This window comes from Erithacus rubecula, assembly GCF_903797595.1.
Source record: "Erithacus rubecula genome assembly, chromosome: Z".
Lineage (NCBI taxonomy): Eukaryota > Metazoa > Chordata > Aves > Passeriformes > Muscicapidae > Erithacus > Erithacus rubecula.
The window spans coordinates 18,528,580-18,541,673 of NC_136661.1; the positions used below are offsets into that span (position 1 = coordinate 18,528,580).

Below are 13,094 nucleotides of genomic sequence, written 5' to 3' on the forward strand. Positions count from 1 at the left end.
TAAACTGAGTAAATATATAATATTTAGTCATCACTCCTCCAGTCAAACTTCTTTTCCTGTGGAATGCAATGCCAAACAATTTCTAATTTTTTTCCTGCTAGTACTGCTCTTGAAAGTATATGCTGAGTCACTTACACCATCTGTTATCTGTGCACGTATCAGCTGAGAGAAATGTTCAGAAGTTTCTGAAGACATCTGCTTATTTCACTGAGCTTACCAATTCAGGGTTTCTCTGTTTTAAATCATACATACTTGCACACTCCCTAAAATAGGCTCTTCTTCCTTGCACTTCTTAAGAATTTTAGAACACTGGAATTTTTAGTCTTCCAAGTCTTGTGCCACCTTGCCTTTGTTTACTAGTTTTAGAAAACAAGATATTCATAGTAGGAATAGCTGTGATAAGAACTAGAGGTTTTACATGGTAGTGCATTCACCAGTGCATGAACCTTGAAACAGTAAATATTGGACACTTTTCCCATTGCCCAGCTTTGTTATTCATTGTGAATTCAAATTTCTCTAAAAGCTGAAATGCTGAGATGATACTTTGCCCCAATTTCCTGTCTGAGATTTTAACTAATGTGTAATTCTAAGGTACTGTATGATACCAGAGGCAGGAAATTATGCAGCTTCCTGATGGAAGGGCATGCAAACTGTAAGTCTAAATATATGTATATATATATATATATATTCAATACAGAGGTCCAGTTCTATAGTTCTATTGTCATATTATGCACATAACTGGTTGACACATGGAGATAATCACATGGCCTTTTTTCTAACTATGTCAGACATACCTGGTAAAAATTTTGCTAACATTAGTTAAATTATAAGTAGCTCTTTAATTTAAGAAGTAATCCGAAACAATTGAAAATAATGACTTGCAAATAAGTCTATGCAAATAGCTATAACTTACATAACCATACATGGCTATATAAGACATAAATACAGTTTAATTGAATTCCTGTTGAACTAGAACTATTTTTACAGTAAATTTGACCAGCAGAAGTTCATGTTCCCCAGATTTTAGGCAGGTGTTTCCTCAGGGCCCCTGTTGTGTCACAGTCTCTGCCACCATGCAGGCAAGGATGCTTTGTGCTTTCTTTAACCTCTTAAACCCTAACTTTACATTCATTTTGTGCAATGACTTCCTGTGACAATGCTAAAACAAGAGGACTTACTTACGGACTGTCTAGCTGCCTCTGTGGTCATAAATAAGATTAAAGTGCCCAGTTTTGATGGGCACTGGGGTAGGACTGGTTTAGGAGCTACCTACTATGTTCACAGAATAAATATTTTTTGGGTTTCAGCATAGGACAAGCTCATGGCAGCAGCCTGGAAGGAGGGGGTTCCTCATCTACACCAGCTCCAAAGTGCAGCTGCTGTTCCTTGGGAGATGCTGTGGGGCCAGTGTTGGACCAGGGGCATTTCTGAAAGTGAAACTGTGTGAACCAACTTCTAGAACTTCGAAATGCTTTCTGATACTTTTTAATCTACTAGGATAGAGACTGTCTATGTCCTGTCAAGATGCTCCTTCAGATACTCCTTCCTTTCAGAAGAAGTTGGTGAACATAATAGACTGGGGGGTGAATAATAAGATGAGTTCTTTCAGAGGGGAGAGCTACTTCCCCATTTCTGCTACAATTTTGAAGGGAGTGTCAGGATGAGTTCAAAATCCTTGTAGAAACAATTTCTCTTAATTATTAAGCCAGTCTTAGCTCCATGATTGCAAAGCATGCCCTTGCAAACTGACAGACCCATTTCTGTGGCACCTGCAGTAATTGTGATGTGAGAGAAAAAAGGGACTGAGGCAAAAATGAGGAAACCATTCTGCCTGTGCAATAGTCTCCTTGGTATGAGATTCCTAAATCAATTTATATGTCAGTGCAAGGATATGGCTGAGGGAAGATAAGCTGTGCCTGAGGGAATGACTACAATACGGGAGTGGAATTGATTTGTCGTATGACAACAAAATTTCCTGATGAAAACCTCCATAGATTATATAGTAAAATAGAAACTCTTTTAAAAACTGCTTAGAAAAATAATTTTACTTTTATTGTTGTCCTTAGAAGGTTCCATGTGGCTTATCTGTGTTTTTTTTTTTCTTATGAGATGAAAAGTTAATATTGTAAAAAGATATTTGTAGTAGTCTTATCTGAAATTATGGGACAAACCATAATATCCTTGGGTGAAGGAAAGGGCTTGGACACAGGTTTTTAAGGATCAGAAGTGCCCTGGAATTAAAGTATTCTTTAGTATAACTGTGTATATTTACACAGTATATAGTTACAAAACTAATGGAAAATGATCAGCCACCATTCCTGTCACAAATGTGACAATTTCTTAATGTCATCCAGCTAGATTATGTAATCAATCCTTGGATAAACAGCTTTGGTATTTTTCACAATTAAAGTCTTCAATAGTTTTTCCAAATTAATGTCATTTAATTTAAAACTTTTTAAACTGATTACTGCTAATCTAGAAACAGTGATCAAGCCATTGTCAACTCAGAAATTAAATGCCCTTTTTATTAATTGGTAGGCAATTTTTTCAGCTTGTTTTTTGTTTTGCTGTTGTTTTTGGGGTTTTCTAATCTATATATTAAAAACAAATTATGGCAATTTAGGAAAAATTTAATGTGTAATCACATAAATATTATTATTTAAGATTGTATTAAAGAAAAATCCTGTATAAAACCAGGATTTTTTGTTTCATAGAATGGTCTTTTATTAACTCGGGGATACTATCTGTGAATATCTTATGCAAAGATTTCAAGATGCAGGTGCAAAATTACTTCTTATTAAAAGAGAATACTGCTGTAGGCTAGCAGAGAAATGGTCACACCTCACTTTTTAACAGGAAAGAGTTGGAACAAGGCTGTGGAAAATTCCAACCCCTCACAATGAAACAAAGCTTGTGTTATTCCTGCCAAGCCCTTAGGTTATACAACACTAATAGGAAAATAATTAAATAATTAATATTTTGTTTAGCAACATTGGCTGTAACATATATGATGTATAGGATTTGACATTAGAATCAATGTTATTTTTAAGTGGTTTATATATGGAATAAATCATTGAACAGCACAAGTAACTGTATTGAAATCTGCATCCTTCCAAATGGCATTTGCTGACCAGTATTTTTAAAAAAATATCCCCATGCAAACTAAAAAGACCAATTTTTGCACCTGATTTTAATGAGCTCATCATTACTAAAGAAAAGAAACAAAAACACGTTGGCAAGCTATTTTTGGCAACCAAATCCTCAGACAAATTCAAGCTGAATTCAGATGCTTTGTCAGTCTTTTTTTTTTACTCCTGTTTTCTCCTGTCTGAGGATCTGCTGCTTGGAACCATCCATTCACAAATGCCTGAAATCTCTCTAGCCTCTAACATGGTCTATAATAAGCTACATATTAAAAGCTGATGCTCTTTGTATAAGAAAATTGCCATTTGAATGGCCACAACCTCCACTCTGGATTCAGGTGCAGTTGCGACTGAGCTGTTGACCACACTTTGGTGCATATCTATCTATATCTATCTATATCTATCTAAAAGGTAGATATATAGTTAAATGCATGCTTGTTTATTTTGTTATAAATTTTTATTTATTTATTTTATTTATTTCCTTACAACTCTCTTATTGCCACTTATTTCCTTCTTCTAGTACCTCTTTACTAGTATTTAGTATTTACAGTCATCGTGTTAGTAAGAAATATTCTTTGTATTTTGTTTCTTATTGCTGCTCTTCCATTTTCTTATTCTTTCTTAAAATAATGGTATTTTTCTTAAAACTGATTCACAGACCTTGAAAGTATCTCAGTCAAAAAATAAAATCCATTAGTGTTCAGATTACCTCAGAGATTTTGGTGTAAAAGTATAATTTTATAGAAAATATTTTAATTGAGATTCATCACACCAAAGATAAGAGAGAAAATATTCCTAGGCAGGATCATTATTAACTTTTGTTTTTGTTTAGTAATTACGATAGTTATGCTAATAAATTAAGGAGCAAGATCCACTTTGTGGAGCCCTACAAGAACAGAAGGTTTGATCTTACAGCCTTGTGCACACTGTGGCTGTAATAACACTACTTGTAGACTTTAAGGATTCTAGGTATATTTCATCCAGCATGCAGTTTATTGTTTTTTCCCAATATAATCTATATAAAGCACAGCTGCTAAAAAATTTTATACGGGTCTCTAAAAATTTCCTAATTAGTTATTTCTGCACAAGGAGTTTGATGACAGCTGGAGGGAACGGTCTTCAAAATAAAGAGTGACATCATTTTTTAAAGTTGCTTTCCTGAGAAATAGGGAATTTGCATTAGAGTATCTGCTGTGACCCCAGAAACAAGGAGCTTCTGTGCTCAAACCAGGGAGTTGAATCCTGAACTGGACATTTTTTGGGGAAGCTTCTTCAATTCATTCATTTCTTGAATATTTTTTTTAAAGCTGAAACAATAGGATATGTATTTCCTTATCAGTTGCTGAAACCTACCTGACTTCCAGTTATCTAAGATATTTTTTATTTGTTTTCTTTTTCTTTTTTTTTTTTTTAATGTAGGCACTCAAAACCTATTCCTGATCTATTTTTATAACACAAAATTTTAACTTGTGAAAAACCAACTGATCACAAATCTGAAAAGATTTGACTTACAACATGATACAAGTGTTAAGTACAGAGAAACCATTAATTTTTAAATCATTACATTACTAAATAACTACTACCTGTGTCATCTGCAATACAACAATTGGCAGTTTGTTTTCTATTACCAGTTATTTAGGCTAATAGGAGGTCTAGAAAAAGCATTTTAATAGATGTGAAGCACAAAGATAGTTAGTAACCTTGGCATTTAAATGGCAAGAGAGCAAGCTTGCAGCTCTTTGAGAAATTAGAGCATTTGAGTACAGCTTATATTGGTAGAAGAGAGACACAAATATTGTTATGTCATACATAAACTTCATATATAAATGCTACTGCTGATCTGAAATGCTACTGCTGATCTGAAGATCTATGTTAACAAGTTTATTACTTTTGGTCCTGTATATTAGACACTGTGCTGTACAACTGACTAATCTTTCTTCCATTATCCCAGTTCCTCCTTCTTAACTTCTTCATTTTTGAATTTGTTGTCAGTTCTTTTTGTGATAAATACTGTGTTTTCTCATGTGTGCTGCATGCCTGCAAGCACTGTTTGTCTCCTTGTTCTTGTTTCATTTTTTGGCTTGGAAAACAGAAAAAATCTGACAAGGAGTCCCAGGGCTTTTTTTGAGTGTGTTAAGGTGTCTGCTTTTTGCTGGGAACAGCCCCTTTGACTGTCTCTATGTAAAACTAAAGGGGGGACACTGCCAACATCTTTGCAATTTTAAAAGCTTTTAAGCAAGAAGTTATGTCCTTCTGATCTACCAGAGAGACTGGAAAGCAGTAGCTGCACATCAGAAATGCAGGACCTAAGCATCACCTTTTTTTGAGCTGACTTTCACAGACTGTGACCATGAACATAGGTTTGCTATGATGCAGAATAAACAGACTTCTTTTCAACCGAGATTATTCCAGTATAAAGACAATATTACAAAACAAGACAAAAAATCAGGATAAGCAGACATTACAATACATAATACTTTTTTTTATTTTATTCTGTCCTTGAAAAGAAAGCTAGTGAGGTAAATACGGTTGTGTGTTAAAATTGAAAGTTCCAAAAAGAAAGAAATAGGGCCATAGGAGTATGTACATGCATAACAAAACAAAATACCACTTTATGGTGCTTGATAAGTCTGAGTACTCAGCTTTTTCTAATCCATCCACCATGGGCTGTAAAATAAAATTGACCTTTAGTCTCCTTGCAATTAGGATAGCACCCACATTTAAGAATATGATCATGTATGAAAAAAAGTTAATTTTAATTCATCTCCCTGTGATAAGTATTATCTGTCAGAATCTCTGACACTTTATCTGACAGTTAATTTAGAAGGAGTTCCTCTGCTCAAACACAGAGGGTACATCCCCAGACTACCCTTTCAGAGGCAGCAGTCTATGATCCCACTAAACAGGTACAAATGTGATTTCCTCTCCAGCTGCTCGCAGGCTCAGTCACTTGTCTCTTTTCTTGCAGAACGATTCCTGGGGAAAGCAGTACTCCTATGCACTGTTCAAAGCCATGAGCCACATGCTGTGCATCGGGTACGGAGCCCGTGCCCCCGTCAGCATGTCCGACCTCTGGATCACCATGCTCAGCATGATCGTGGGGGCCACGTGCTATGCCATGTTTGTTGGACATGCCACTGCCCTCATTCAGTCTCTGGATTCATCACGGCGACAGTACCAAGAGAAGGTAACTCGTTTTCTCATGACTCCCTAAGTTCTGGAATGGATTCATGGCATGTTTTAACTCTGGAAAAGGCAGCGTGACTTCACATGAAATAATCTAGTAGAGTGTGAATCCTGTGGTAGATGACATTGAACACAAGGGAGTTCAGAACACTCCATGAGTTCAGTATATTTTTGTAGGAACCCGCTTTGCTTAGAGAGCAGTCAGTTCTTGATGTGCAACTTCCTTTAAACCCTTCTGTGAAAACTCTGTCCCTTGCTTCAGACTTACTTTGTATCCTTTGCTGTATTCTGTAGGTATTTGATCTAGGTAGCTTGAACAAGGGCCTTGACCTTGGTAGCTTGGGCATGTCTTCACAATTTCCTGTCATTCCTATGGGGTGAACTTCAGGGATCACCCTTGAACATGTCAAAATAATGGCCTTTAAATGAGGACCAGACCAAACCAATTAGTTTTGTTTGTAACTTCCTCAGAGAAATGCTCACAAGAGGTCTTCATTTGCTTAGCAACAGTGACTTCTCCAAGGTCAAAAAGCTTTGTGGCCAAAGGTAGAAAAATAGACAAAGGTTAGTGGAAGAGAGTTCTTTATGAAGCAGGAAGTCAAAGGTTGTTTTATTCCATGTAAGATTTGAATTAAAAAGACATGAATAGGTACAGGGTTGGATCTTTCTGAAGTAAGTCCTAATTAAAACTGTCAGTTGTGTAATAAAAATCAGAGACAAGTGTGGATGAAGGTATGAAACTGGAAAATACAGCTAGGAATTATGGCATAAGGAAGAAGGGATCAGAATGAACTTCAAGAAAGGACAAAAAGAATGTGAAAAATTACTGAGAGGCTTAAAAGATGACAAAATTCGTTATTATAGTGAATGGGGAACTGGAAGAGCCATGCCAGGGGAGAGGTCAGATGAGCAAAGTAGTGAAATCAAAGTTCACATCAGCAAATAAGAAACACAGCCTGAGCAGTAGCATTTGGCATGTGTCCATAACAAGGCCCAGAAAGGCAAACTGGGCAGAAATCACAGTATGATGTAACCCAGACCTGAGGGAGAAACCTGGCAGAGAGTAAATAGCCGAGAGGGTGACCCTGGCATCTGCTGAGGATAAAGGGGAGTGACCTGAATTTGCTGGGCAGGAAAGAGGGAGGGAAAACAAATGGGATGGATTGGGGGATTTTCTTTACAAGGAAGCAAAGAGGGAGGAAATGAGAATGTGTGGGTGAAGAAGGGTTTATATACAGTTTTGTTAAGCTCAAATTGCAGCAAGATCATGGGTTCAAGATATGAGAGACAGGAAGAGGTATGGGATGAGCTGTAAGTTAAGTGACAGAAAAATAAGCTTGTGGCTGACAAAACAGCTGTTCAAAATAAGTTTGCAAGCAAGAAATTTCACACACTGTTGTGTCATAAAATATAAGCGAGAATAAGAGTTTTAGAAAGAGAGTAGAGATGATCATTAAAACCAAATGAGTTCTGTCAGGGACCATGTGAAACCCCCTTATTCATCTCAATATAATGTCAAAGGGCTAACCCTGTAGGTTACCTAACTCAACTGGCTCATTGGTCTGTTCTGTGAACAGAAAGGAGAGTAATTTTATCCAAATGGGACATTTCTAGGAAGCTGTGGGTCTGAAATATCATAACCATGGACATGAAGTATGACTGCAGTTTATTTAGAGGTTAGGGTCAACATATATACACACACATATACACAGATTTAAGAAATAAGAAATGTCACTATTCACCTGAAATCTTATCCTAATCATTGTCCTCAGATCTTGCTGGCTGCAGCAGTATATCACAATATTTTCAGCATCAGACATATAGTACATGTGTAAAGATATCCATGTATTTTAAACTGTGCTGAGCAAAGCCAGTCTCATTTGCACTTGTTTTATAAATTAAAACCCAACAGCAGTCAGGCAGTATTGCATTTCTCATCTTTTTGCAAAGCAGCAAGCAAAACTTTTTGTTTATTTGGGTTTTTCTCTGATTTTACACACACACTTTATTAAACATTAGCATAGAAATATCCAGCATTTTTTGGCTCCTGCAATTCTCAACACATTCATTTTTTCCTTTTGTTTTTACTTCTTACTTGTTTGCTGACTTCAGAGATAAAGATGACATGGCATTGATAATCAGAAATTTAAGAAATGAGCCAGTAATTGCATATTTCTATGCTTTAGAAAAAATGTTTCCTATTTTCTGGAAGCTATTCTTATGCTGGTTATTAAGGGCAGAGATAAAGGATATCTTGAATAAAGAATTTTTTCTACTGATTTCTGAGACCCTGGACCCTGATACATATTATCAACTCTAATAACTATACAGACTTGTCTGTATATTCTTAGCCATTTCTCTATCATAGTTTAATAATATTTTAAAATAAATCTTTGATTATGGCGTAAGAATTATATGTCATTATTAAAAATTCTTAAAGAGTATTTTATATTTTTCTTTATTCTGCAAACTAGATAAATAGGCATTTCAAAGTCCATTTTATGGTATCCATTTTGTCATCTTATTTTCTAAAATATTGGCAGATAAAAATGTTTATACTTCATGTATCTGACACTTAAGAAAAAGGTCGATGGAATTCTAGCTACAAATTTTAGAGTTTTAATATGCTTCATTTTCCATTTTTGCATCAGGAGAGTGAGACTTTTTTGATTGTTTTGGGGCTTAAGGGCTAGGATAAATTTCTTGTATTAGACATATATATCTAGGATTGTATAGTTATTGGCTCAATTTTTTTCCTTATAAGAATTATGTAATATAATAAAATTAACATGAATTGCTAGGCAATACAGAATGATAGTGGAGGTAAGAAGAAGGTTGTTACTTGATTCTTCTCTGAATAGCATCATAAATGTGTCTGTGGAATGCAACTAATTATATAAAGTTCTGGTCCTTCTCACATTTGAAAACAGCCAGAAATAAATTGTTTGCTGAAATGTCCCTAATTCAGATTCTTCCAAAGCTCAAGGTATCCAAAACTAGAACAAACATAGTTCAAAATGGAAAAACTACACACAGGAAGAGAAGGACAATATTTCATTATGCCAACTGTAAACACCACCTAGAGTTTGACCTGTGCCAAGCATTGCATGCTCAGAGAAATCAAAATATGGCAAGGAAGCAAATATTGCCCCACAGGTTCACTCTTATGGGCCCAAACCAAAATGTATCAGAGAAAATTAAGAATGATCATAAGCCATCAAATAAAAAATCAGTTTATAGTGTGAACATGTACACTGAGAAATGGTACAAAAAAGAATGCATTGGTACATTCTGGTCATTCTGATGAAGTTCAGGCTTTTTTTCTGCTGTAGGAGTGGAACTGTTTTCACAGAAAAGATACCTCTCAGATTTAATACATGTAGCAGCCCCTGGTACCAATTAGTGAAGGGCTTATACCTGACAAAGGAGAAGGATGTCCAAGTCAGGTATACTCAATCCATATTCTCTTTACAGTAATAAAGTTTGACGGATCATTCTACCTTAGAAAAGGACTGAATAAATCAACAAATCAATGTCATCTTAGCACTCTCCTTCCCAGCTTTGGTGTAAGTCAGAGAGGAATGAAATAATAACTAAAAGCAGTATTCTAAGTGGCAACACCTTTGACATTTTCAAATGTCTAGAAGTCAGCACATTCTCAAAGATTCTTGCCTTTGCAAAGAAAATATTTATTGGAAAGAGCCAGAAATGCATATGCTGAACTTGTTAACAATCTAGTGTGAAACAAAGAAAGCAAAATGAACAATCACTTGACAATGAGGTGAAGATCATTAGTTAAATATTTCTTCCTTTAGATGTTGGCAGTTCCTAGTAGGAAGATGTTTGCCTAATGCTGTGAATGTCAGAGAATTTTCATGGTTGAAGATAGGTTAATATTTTTTCTGTTACATTCTGTCATAGGCAAAAAATATCCGGAAACATGTTAATAGAGGCAAGATTTGTAGTAGCATACAGATTATCTCATAACATAAAGGTTGTTAAATTGGTTTGAAAAAATACCAGATATTAGCTGGGAAGGTTATTATTTAATTTTATTTTAGTGATCCATTTTTCTTATCCTATAATTTTGTATATTTTGTTTATTCTCTAATAGAATTCAAACCACACAATATGTCAAAAAAAAAAGAAGAAATAATCAGACCAGTTTTAGCAATTGCAAGTAATATGAGAGACATAAAAAGGTTTAATTCAATTTCATTCATATAGGAAATGGAAAAAATTACAACTGTCTCCAGTGTCCCAAAGGACATCTTCTAATCTCATATTTCGCTTTTATTTCATCTCTTAATTTATGATCTTTTAGCATGTCTTCAGTTAAACCAGTCTAGTTCAAAAAAAGAAAAGAACTAAAATGTACTTTTTAAACAGAGGAAAACCATTAACTTTATATAAAGTTAGTTTAAAAGCAACCAGTAAGTTCTAAGTAGTAAACATCTATTACACGATTATGTGATATTGTGCATTTTTATAAAGAAAACATTGGGATTTGAAGCCCAGATTGCCCAATTTTCATTTCTAAAGCATCAGAAGAAACATTTTAAAAGGAGTAACATAATAAGGGCAGCAGGGCAGCTTTAGATTTTGCACATGAGGCCTTTCCCCAGCTTTTCAAGGCTGTCCCTCTCAGCTCCAGCTGGGATCCCCACTGCCCGCTCAGTCCTGGGCGATGCTCGATGAGCACAGCAAGAGTTACTGAGCCTTGGGGGGCTTTGGGGCAGCTGTGGGGCAATGCTCCCACTTCCTGCCCCTGCAGGAGCCTGGGCTGTGTGCTGGGGTCCTCCCCTCCAGATCTGGGGCCACCTCTTCAAGCCTCCTTCTCTGAGCAGTTTTAGGGTGCAGTGGGTTAACTCAGGGCTTGGCAGGCACTGAATGGCACACAGCACTTCTGTGTTTTCTTGAGTTTCAAGCAATTAGAGGTTAAACTGAAAGTGGAACAATGCAGATAACGAGTTCTTGGTGTGTTCGTTAGAACTACAGCTCTTAGGAAGTATTTCTAGAAATTTTTAGGTATTTGTAACTATGTCATCTGTAAGTATCAGGGATTTGTGTATATCCACGTGAGTCTGGGAAAGGGCAGTTCTGGTCCTGATGGAAATTCATGGGAAAGGAAGAGCTATGGCAAGACCACATCAGTATTTAACTCAGCTTACACCTGCTTGTGGTAGATAGATAGATAGATAGATAGATAGATAGATAGATAGATAGATAGATAGATAGATAGATAGATAGATAGATAGATAGATATATTAGATACAGATTAGATATATAGATATGTATTAAACTAAATACAAATATCCATGCTGGACTTGAGTCAGATGAAATAGAGTGAACCCAATAAAGAAGACACACAGCTGAACCTTCATTAGTGGAATTATAGAATGTTATTCCTAGATCTGGTCTGATCTGAGCAGCAAAGTACTCATTAAGTACTGGTTTCTAAGTTCAGTAGCTTTTCATGGTTTACACATGGTTTTTAAAAATTCAATTCATGCTTTACTGGTGTTGATAGTAGTTTTTAGAAAGTCTGACAATATGTTCACAACTAACACAAAAAATGTTCTGTGATTCTTTCCTTAAAAATAGCCTGTTTTCATTTATAAAGCATAATTTTAGCAATAAGTCATGTCGTGTCACTGCTGAGGAAGATGAGCCACTTGGAAGATGAATCTTGTATTTTCTATGCAGCATACTTGCCACCCCAAAGGAATTACTTATTTTGGAAAATGAGGGGTAGTTTAATTTATCATGGAGTTATACCTACTTGGAAAAAACAAACAAAAACCCAAACCCAAAATCAAAACAAAAACAAACAAACCAACAACCCCCCTGCCAAAAAAAAAAAAAAAAAAAGAAACCCAAAAACACAAAACAGAAAAATAAAGCAAAAACTTCTCACAGCATCTAGTTTTGCAAGTTTTTAGAATATTCTCATCAGATTACACAGATGTATATCCTATTCAGTTTGCCATAGAGCAGTATTTTAAATAGTAAAGACTTTTTAAAGTGTTATATGAACAATCAAGTATAAGTACAAGTTTTGTACAATGTCAGGACCTCAGGACCAAGTGCTGATTTTATCAAATGCCATTTAGTCATCACAGTATTGTGAATGAGAAAATTCATTATTCCCTAAATACTTAGGAATTATTGAGAGTCACTTCAGTAACAGTGTCTGTGGATTGTTTCTGGTAGCTATAATTCCCAGATTTGTGATTTTATTTGAAAGTCTAGGGTGCCTTATAGTTAGAAAAGGGTTTGTAAGTGTTGTCTTTAGGATTATTTTATGCTGTTTTTGCATACATCAGGTCACTTGCTAAATGGATAAATTCCTGGCTTCTATGAGTCTTATTGGTCCTTGCAGAAGGCAATGAGCTTTATTAGAACAAAGCAACCTATTAAAAGCTTGGTATTGCTCAATAGCAAAACATTCTGAAAGGGAAAAAACAGCTGCATCTCAGAAAAATCTTTTCAGACACTTCATTTCATAGGATGCATCCTGTTATTTGATAGAACATGCACATAATAGAACTTGTAGGTACATTAATTCTTTTATTTATATGCATCTTTTAACTTGATTGGCATAATTAAGGCCATCATGAAATCAGCCCACTAACATATAAATGAATATGTAAATTCTCAGCCATGAGAACCAGTGTGCACTGTGCAGGCAGAAACTTATTCACTGAGCATGAAAATATTTGTTGTATCATGATAAGGCCTTCACTGCCATCATTTGCTTTCTCT

At 35.5% G+C, this 13,094-nt stretch overlaps 1 protein-coding gene across 1 annotated transcript in view; it reads left to right on the top strand.

The window, feature by feature from the left end:
* HCN1 (hyperpolarization activated cyclic nucleotide gated potassium channel 1) overlaps positions 1 to 13,094 on the top strand; it is a 190,080-nt gene that overhangs the window by 114,368 nt on the left and 62,618 nt on the right. Inside the window, exon 4 of the mRNA XM_079330692.1 lies at positions 6,112 to 6,330. Coding sequence (XP_079186818.1) covers positions 6,112 to 6,330 — 219 coding nt within the window. The remainder of the gene's footprint in view (positions 1 to 6,111; positions 6,331 to 13,094) is intronic.